At 34.9% G+C, this 10,000-nt stretch overlaps 1 protein-coding gene across 1 annotated transcript in view; it reads left to right on the forward strand.

The window, feature by feature from the left end:
- The first annotated feature begins 1,671 nt into the window (after positions 1 to 1,671).
- Positions 1,672 to 10,000, forward strand: part of LOC145247430 (rap guanine nucleotide exchange factor 4-like) — a 1,873,173-nt gene continuing 1,864,844 nt past the window's right edge. The window contains exon 1 of the mRNA XM_080109188.1: positions 1,672 to 2,324. Within this exon, the coding sequence (XP_079965314.1) occupies positions 2,005 to 2,324 (320 nt within the window). The 5' untranslated portion in view covers positions 1,672 to 2,004. The remainder of the gene's footprint in view (positions 2,325 to 10,000) is intronic.

Here is a 10,000-nt window from a genome sequence, read left to right on the forward strand (position 1 = left end):
AAAAAAAAAAAAGATAATACAAAAAACATAAGAAAAAGAAAGTTATTAACCTCCGCCGGCAAAAGAAATGCATATCTCCTTATTTACTTTTCGGTTTTAATGGCAATATTGCAACGTTTTCATTGTCCCAACTTTCTTTTTATCTGACCAAACATGTCCAAAAAGGAAAGGATCAACCCGGGTGCGAACCCGCATCACGCCTTCCCATTTCGTGCAGGGGTTGCTTTACCGACAAGCGTAAGGAAGGCCACAGAGGTGGTGATATTTTTGTTGTTGCTGTTGTTGTTATTATTATCACCGTCTCTCAACAACAACAACAATAATAATAATAATAATAATAATAATAAACACAAACTATTACTAATTAATTAATCAAATTTAATTATCTAAACGATAATAGTAGTTTGTTAAATAACTAAAATGAAAAAAGTCGGGAAAATAAAAACCAGAGCCGGCGGGATTTTTCAGTTGAGTTTATTATTTATATGAAAAAACGAAATCCTGTTATTTATTTATTTATTTATTTTTTTTATTATTATTTATTTTGAGAAAGAAAAAATAAATAAAATTTCGTTATCCTAGATTAAACCAAAAATTCTCTAAATTAAAAAAAAAAAGACAAAAGAGATATAAGAAAAGTTAGTTTTCTTTCTAACTTTGTTTTGACTGTTGCTGCTTTTTTTTTTACGAATTTTTAAAAATGAAAATAATGTTCCGGAGAAGAACATGTGTTTTATATGTACTAACTAACTGTCGCTTACCAAGACCAAAAACCACTCGAGAATAAGTGTTAAATGAGATTTTTATTTGGGTGAATGAAAATTGGAAATCAAAGAACTGTGGATGGTTAAAAATTAAATGATTCATTATTGATTATTAATTATTGATTGTTATTTGAGGATTTTCTTTTTCCAAAAAAAAAAAAAAAAAGTTTCGAGTTCAAAACGGAAACGCACACAAAATGTCTACTTTTTCTAAAAATATTTTTTTTTAATTTATTTGAAGGAAAACGATATAAAACCGAAATAAAAAAAGAGAGAAGTTAAAAAAATAATAATAATAAAAGAAATAATACAATAAAAAGAATGAAAGAAAATAAGAAAGATAAAATGAAAGAAAATAAGAAAGATAAAATGAAAGAAAATAAGAAAGATAAAATGAAAGAAAAGAACGGATGAAGCAAAGTTACTTATTTCGGATATAAAACGCAGAAAGAAATTTTTAAAATGGGAACGATTCAGTAAAATTAAACTGAATTATAAAAAAAAAAAAGAAAAAAAAAAAATTCAAAACATGGATTTTTTTTTTCCAAAAATGAAAAATATATGATGATGATGATGGCGAACAATAAATAAATAAATAAATAAATAAATAACAGAGGAAAAAAATACAAAATTCCAAACCAAACCTGGAGCTAATCGACTGGATTTATTACTTGGAAAAAAAAGAAGGGTGTTTGAAATAGATAAACTAACAAACAAAAAAAAAAAAAAACGGATTAAAGGTAATTATATGAACTTTTTTTTTTCGGAAAATGAAGAAAAAAAAATGATAACGAAGAATAATACATAAATAAATAATCTAGAAAAAAATACCTAAATTAAAACGAAACCTGGAACTAACTCGTTGGATTTATTACTTGAAAAAGTTTATAAAAGATTACATGGAATCTTTTTTTTTTTCGGAAAATGAAAAAAAAAAAAAAAAGATAACGAAGAATAATAAATAAATAACACGAAAAAAAAAATACAAAAAATTAAACAAAACCTGGAACTTATCACCTGGATTTATTATTTTAAAGTTTTTTTTTTTTTGTTTTTTTTTTATTAGAATAAAAAAAGAACGAGGGGGAAATTACCAAAATGAAACCAATTATGGAACGAACTCACTGGATTTATAATTTTTAATAAGAAAAGAAAAAGAAAGGAAACTGAATAAAAAAGGAGGGTTGACGGTCGTCACTGCTTTTTTCCTGGTGCGTGTCGCTTTTTACCGAGGAATGATATGCACGGAGGGAATGTTTATCAAGCGCCGAGCGTCTCTTTTTCGCCGTCTCCCAAAGCGGCTGTAGGTGCGGTGGTCGGCACTACGACGACCACCACGACGACCACCAGCGCAATCGCCACCGCTGCTGCCCTAACGACCACAACGTCGTCGTCGACGCGCACCGCCCCCGCCGCCGCAACTCGCACCACGTTCTCCACCGTGGCCGCAATCAGCGCGACATCAACAAGTAAAACCGCACAGCCGCACGACCCTCTGCATTCACAGCGCCGTCTAATAAAAACAATGGTCTCAGGATGGGTTGCTTCCATGGACAAAAGGTAAACTTTAAAGTATTATTAAAAAAAATAATAAACCCTTTATATATATGTATATATTTTCTTTTTTTTTTTTCTTCATTTTTCGTTGGTTACTCCATAGTAACCGGGTTTAACGTGTACAACTATTTCTCTTCATGTGAGAGTATCAAAAACGCGTGGTCAGTTTTTCTCGCGTTAATTCTTTTATATTTAATTTAGATCTGAAAACAAACTAAAAGAAAAACACGCAGAATCATATTTAATATCGATCGACCATACATTTAATACGATCATCAAAATAAACAGTAAAATAATGATGTATAAATATAAATACATATTTTTGACGGGGGGGGGGGGGATTCTGCATCCAGTTAACAAAACTGGATATACGGCTATCATAAACCGGTAAAGCATTTGCTTTCGTTTTGAAAATATTCATAAATAAATCCTGAAAGAATCCGTTTCTGAATTTATTTTGGATAGGAGCAAAGTGTAGTACCTTGTCTAATACTACACTTCAGCTTTTCTGTCTTTCGTGAATGTAGGAGGAGAAATCCTTCCAAATTGATACAATTTGAAACAAAAAACCTTGTTCTAATCCAGATTGCCCTTCTTAGGGAAGCTGAATTCTCTCCACATTAAAAATCAACCTTGCGTTTAACGCTGCCATCGTGGGGGGGGGGGACAAGTAAATAAAAACAGGTGCTCGTTTAATTAAAATCTTCTTTTTTTTTCTGTTATAAGTGTCTATATTTTTTATCAGGTGAAAAACGCGTATGATACTAGCGAAATGAATCCCCATCTAAAAAACGAAAAAAAAAAAAAAAAACAAAGAAAAAAGAAAGAAAGAAAGAAACAAACAAACAAACAAGCTCTTCCAAAAAATACCGTATCGATAGTGATTAGAAGTTTGCTTTTTCTTTAAAAAGTCGAAAACAATGCCGAAAATCGATATGAACTCGATTTCCAAAAGTCTACCGCAAAAAAAGAAAAAAAAAATGCAAGTTTTTAACATCGTCATAGTTAACTAGTAAGTAGATAGTTTAAAAATATATATTAATTGATTGTTATTAAATTACTAAATAGATAACAAAAGAAACGCCCACTATACATGGTCTTGTACCAGCGTTTCCACGTTGATCGCAATGCCCTTTTGAAAAAAATTGTGAATGCTTCGTGTCACGATTGACATTGACTAGTAAATATCCGAATGAAAACCAATAACGAACGAATCTTCTCCCCACACACACACACACACACACACACACACACACACACACACACACACACACACACACACACACACACACACACACACACACACACACACACACAAATACACACATACACACACACACTACAGTAAACCGCAACCATTTTTTTAAAGGGGGTGATAAATAAACATTGATATATAGATATAAGACTTGTATTTTGATTATTAAAAAAACAAAACAAAAACAAAGCATACACGCACGCGCGTGCCAAAACAAATAAAACACGGTGTACTATTACCAGACTGAAATCGATCTCTGGTATTTATTTCCCTCTATGGTGGCCTTGTATAAGTTTTGCCGACTTCTTCTCTGAGTCGTGGTTCTTTTTCCTTTTCTTCTTTTTTTTGTCCTTTTTTTTTTGTTTTAAAATTCACCAGATTATAGAGTGGTCGTTGTTCAGCTAAAAAGCTAGATTCCTACTAAATATTTTTAACGAGAGGAATGGTAAACAAGCGGACACTCTTTCACTTTAAAAAGACATGCTCAAGCAACAGAAGATATTTTTACTTTCACTTTCGTTATCGCGAGTCATTGTGTTCGCTACATCAAGCTTTTGAGCAATATTTAAAAGTACTTGGTGATAATATTTACTAAAATAAGGAAAGCTAAAATTCGTTCAACTAGTATTTATATATATATATATATATATATATATATATATATATATATATATATATATACTCCCTTACACTTAATATATATGTGTTTGTGTGTGTTTGTGTATGTATATATATATATATATATATATATATATATATATATATATATATATATATATATATATATATACATGCACACACAATTATATATATACACACACGCACGCACGCACACAATGTTTATTATTATTATTGTTATTATTATTATTGTTATTATTATTATTGTTGTTGTTATTATTATTATTATTATTATTATTATTTATTTATTTATTTATTTATCACTCACGTGGAGTAGGCCATCATCAAAGATTTCTCTTGGAGAACAACCCGTGGTGTTTTCTGGAGTCTGTGCCACAACAAGTCTCCCCAGATTTCCAGTACTCTCCACCTCTTTCGATAACCCTTGCTAATAAATTTACGTTCTCATTACAGCCGCTTACCAATGATTTTTTTGTTGGCGGTGACCATTGGCTTTTCACTGGAATTTAGGTGACAATAAGCCTTCCCAAGATCCCGGTCCATTTTGCACTCATCCAGCGAAGGTCTGTCTAGTGTTTTCTCTCCTCGGTCTTTCCATCCTCCTTGAACCTCCTTGCTTATTTGGTGTGGCGTTAGGTTTGGTGACACACACACCCACGCGCACAGAGAGAGAGAGAGAGAGAGAGAGAGAGAGAGAGAGAGAGAGAGAGAGAGAGAGAGAGAGAGAGAGAAAGTTGTTTTCATCATTAATATTATTTGTATTATTTGGACTACTATTTTCATCGTGGTTGTTATTTACACAAGGTTTCGGTCTTTCTTTACCCTTTCTTCGGGTGAATTTTTGAAACTTAGAACTCTATTCCAAATTTCTTACTGAAACCGGATTTTAATTCGAGGTAGACTGTTCTAGTTCTGTCAGCCATAACCAGATAAAATAACAATCAATATGAAAGTGGTTGTTAATTTGTGGTATCAGTAGAATTACGTAAACATTACAAAACAAACGATCTGATTTTTAGTAAATTCTTCTCTCGAACTACTAGAATTTGGAATCCCCTTACTGTTTCCCGTTTCCCTAGCTGTACTAACATGTTGAAGTTTAAATGTGATATAAACAAATATCTTGTGTATCTTCCTAACATGGTCCTCAGTAGACATGATCTGAAATAGTAGCCCTTTATTCCCTTGCAGATTAAATCTACAACAGTGTAGTAAATAATGGGCAATCAACAATTCCCCCACTAACCAACAATCACGAGGTTCTTTGCTCAGCAACCAAGAAGGCTAACATGCTTGCCAGTCGGTTTGCCTCCAACTCTACACTGGACCCTCTAAACCACCCCCTACCTGACTTTCCTATGCGGACAGACGCCACGCTAGACGATCTGGAAATCACCCCTGCTCAGGTGCATGCTATCATAAAAAACCTTGACACTTCCAAAGCATGTGGACCCGACCTCATCTCAGCTGTGCTATTAAAAAAGTGCTCAGCCGAAGTAGCTCCAGTTCTCTCCAAACTCTACAACAAATGTCTTAATGAATCTTGCTTTCCGAGCTGTTGGAAAACTGCTTCTGTGGTACCAGTATTCAAGAATTCTGGCGAAAGAACTGACCCATTAAATTATCGCCCTATTAGCCTCCTCCCATTTTTTGCCAAAATATTTGCTGTTCCTGATATTCATAAATGACCTCCCCGACAAAATTGCCTCTGAGATGGGTATATATGCTGATGACACCACACTCTATAGCAGGCACGACAGGAAAACAAATGAACATATATCTAAAGTAATGGCAGAAACACTAGAGGATGACCTCAAATCAGTAGTGGAATGGGGACAAAAATGGATGGTAACGTTTAATGCCACCAAGACAAAACTGGTTTCATTCAATAATTACAAGAAACATTCTCCACCACCTATAGCAATGGCCAACAACTCTTTAGCTGAGAGTACGTCTTTCAAGCTCCTTGGCCTAACGTTCACAGGAAACATGAGCTGGAACAATTACATCGAGGGCATTGCCAGGGCTGCTGCGAGGAAGGTGGGCTCTCTCTACCGTGCTAGAAAACTTCTAACACCCGAAAGTATCCTGTACCTCTATAAGGCCACTATTCGCCCATGTATGGAGTATTGCTGTCATATTTGGGCCGGTGCATCGGCTACTAGTCTTTCGCTCCTTGACAGGGTTCAAAAGAGAGTCGCAAATCTGATAGGCCCTAGACTGGCATCAAAACTTCAGCCTCTGTCCCATCGTCGAAACGTTGCATCCCTCTGCCTGTTCTACAAGTATTATAATGGTGAATACTCTGAAGAACTGCAAGCACTTGTGCCCACACGACGTGAACACCCTCGACAGACCCGACAAGCTACAAAATCCCACCCCCACACTGTAGAGATCCCTAGATGTAAAAGATCTTTCTACTCCAGTAGTTTCTTCCCCAGAACTGCTAGACTTTGGAATTCCATTCCAGGTCACTGCTTCCCCAACTGTACTGACATGCATAAGTTCAAGTGCAACGTGAACCAACATTTCGCTGCCCTAATCCCTACATAGTACCCCAGTAGATGTTTCCCCTGATAGTAGCCCCCTACATTAAAGTGGCAATGTGCCTTGTTTGGGGTGAAAATGTAATAAAAAAAAAAAAAATAAATAAAAAAAATAAAGATTCCAGTTCGAAATTCCGCATAGATTCCCGAGTTCGGCATAAAGATTCCCGAGTTCTGAGGTACCTGAAGAATATCGGAAGTTACATCGGCTGAAACGTTGTGAAAATAAAAACCAAGATAAAAATAGTAGTCCGAATAATTAAAAAAAAATAATATCGAAATCGCTCTAGACAAGGCATGAAGCTACTTGATGTAAGGATCTAATAAAATACTGATTTAGGGTCAAAAACCAATCAACGATAAGTATAAGACGACTAGATCCCGACCCCAAAAACAGCAATTAATTCCTTCTTTTGTTAGAAACATCGCCCATGGAATGTAAGAACTAAAGGACAAAACAAGAGACGTTAGTGTTGCATATCGGCGTGTAGAAATTTCCAGGTTGGTATCTGGGAACGCATTAATTCACTGGGAGAGACGCGCCCTCAGTCTTCGTTAAGATATGCATCTAGGAGAAGGTAAGCTATGATGTAAAAACCTACAGTCTACTGTATACTCTGTCCTAAGGCAATCATTTGCACCAACAAAGATTAACAGTAATACCAAAAAGTGAGATTGGTTCTACACAAAGCCTTCATCACTATACGCCGAAATCAACGGGAGTCTCTCTCTCTCTCTCTCTCTCTCTCTCTCTCTCTCTCTATATATATATATATATATATATATATATATATATATATATATATATATATATGTGTGTGTGTGTGTGTGTGTGTGTGTGTGTGTGTGTGTGTGTGTGTGTGTGTGTGTGTGAGTGACGTTCATCTCGAGTAGCCAACACACGCTCCGGCATTTCAAAATACAAGTGTTGAGAGACAACACGCGGGTCTTTACTAACTGGTTTTTCTTTCTTCAGCCTTAGAACATGGCAGGAAAGAAGAAGAAGAAAAAAGAAGAAGATGTATTAAATACTGAGGATGGAGTTTGACTCCAAAATATATTTAAATTATAAACTTTAAACAAGTAAAATATTTGTTTATTTTCGTAATATTGCGTTCTGATTTGGCTTTCAAACGCACCTGCGGGCTGCTGCATGATTCTGGATAGTCTTAGCAGGTCATACCTCCTAGGTGATTTCTTCCGTTTCAGGTGCAGTAATTGTTGCTTATTGAGGCACTCTTACCCAAGCGTTTAAGGCCAAAATGCTCCTTTTTAAGATCTCTGGTTTTACTCTCCCGACCTTCCTTCTTGCGACATGAAGGAAATAAGCCCGTACTTATCAATTAGCAAGAATATGTTCGTAGTATTTGGATTCTTTGGACTTGGCTGCCATTTTCACTGCGTTTCGGTCGATTAAACCTCCGAATTCGAATTTCAAACGCAATAGCATTTTCAGTCGCCCACACCGAGAATTGAACCTTCAACCCCCAGGGGAATATTACTTTAACAATTGATTTCTCAAGTAGTCTACCCACGGGCCTTTACGAACAGTTTTAGTAAGAATTTTAGAAGCCTTAAATCTATTTAATATATATTATATTTTATTATTACTAGTTGTAAATATCTATCTGTTGAAAGTTTTTGGCAGACATACATACATACATACATACATACATACATACATACATACATACATACATACAGGTGAGATGTATATACTAGATGAATAATAACCTATCTATATATCTATAAAAGTGAAAGTGTCTGTCTGTGTGTATCTGTGTGTCTGTATATGTGTACATTTCCCTACGCAATAACTCTGTTAATTTTAAGTCTACAGACTCGAAATTTGATATTCAGGGTACTGAAATTTGGGAAAATCTATATAATCGGTTTTCAGTCAGAAATTTGGCTCTTAAGGGGTCAAAGTTCAACGATTTGACCTTTGAGAACTCTACCAAACTCCTCCGACAATTTTGGGTGTAAAAACTTGAAATTTTAGATATAGGTTCCTTGGACATGGATCTAACTTAACTTGATTTGAGCCCAAAACAATACATTTTAAGAGGTCATAATAAAGGTCAAAATTAAAAAATATTCACCACTTTTTTTTTTGCTCAACGTACATCTCCAAATACCCGGGCAACACCGGGCACCCATGCTAGTATATCTATAAAAGTGAAAGTGTCTGTGTGTCTGTGTGTCTGTGTGTGTACATTTCCCTACGCAATAACTCTGCCAATTTTCAGTCTACAGACTCAAAATTTGATATACAGGGAACTGAGATTTCGGAAAATCTTTGTAATCCGTTTTCGGCCAGAAATTTGGTTGTTAAGGAGTCAAAGTTCAACGATTTGACTTTTGAGAACTCTACCAAACTCCTCCGACAATTTCGGTATGAACAGTTGAAATTTTAGATATAGGTTCCTTGGACATGGATCTAACTTAATAACTTAATTTGAGCCCAAAACAATAAATGTTAAGGGGTCATAATAGGGGTCAAAGTTACAAAAAAATTACCCCCTTTTGGGGGGGGGGGCTCAACATACACCACCAAACACCCGGGCAACGCCGGGCTGAAATAATAATAAAAACGTAATAGCAAAAATATATTTCATTCGTGTCAGACGAAATATGAAACCGCATCAGCTCATTATTCATTGTCATATTCGATTTAAGGCCAGTTTTGCATGCTGGCATGTTTTGGGCGGCTTTCAGAAATTGACTTCCGAACTAACCTATCTTTGGTCATTGTTTAAACTACATAAATTGAAATGTGCCACAGCGTGTTTGGAAGTCATTTCCTTAGCCGAGGCAATATTTCTTTTTAATAGAACAAATGCGCTTCCTGATGGCAGCCCAGTCAAGTGATGGGGACCAGTGCTTTTATCAAGACATCATGTTTGGGTGATTGCGTATTAAGGCCAAACGGTATTTTCACCTGTCCTTAAGCTGATTTGTATTTTAGGTGTCTCATCTAAGTTACCGCTCAACAGAAAACAGCAACTCTTCCCCCATTGTCAGAAATATCGCTCATAGAATGTGAGAACTGGCAGACAGTAGGATATATAACAGTGGTGGGATTCACATTTTTAAGAACAGGATCTAAGAAAACAGATTGTGTTTATATATATATATATATATATATATATATATATATATATATATATATATATATATATATATATATGTATATATATATATATATATATATATATATATATATATATATATTATAT

Source organism: Euprymna scolopes, chromosome 25, assembly GCF_053919585.1.
Source record: "Euprymna scolopes isolate OS-2025 chromosome 25, ASM5391958v1, whole genome shotgun sequence".
Classification (NCBI taxonomy): Eukaryota; Metazoa; Mollusca; class Cephalopoda; order Sepiida; family Sepiolidae; genus Euprymna; species Euprymna scolopes.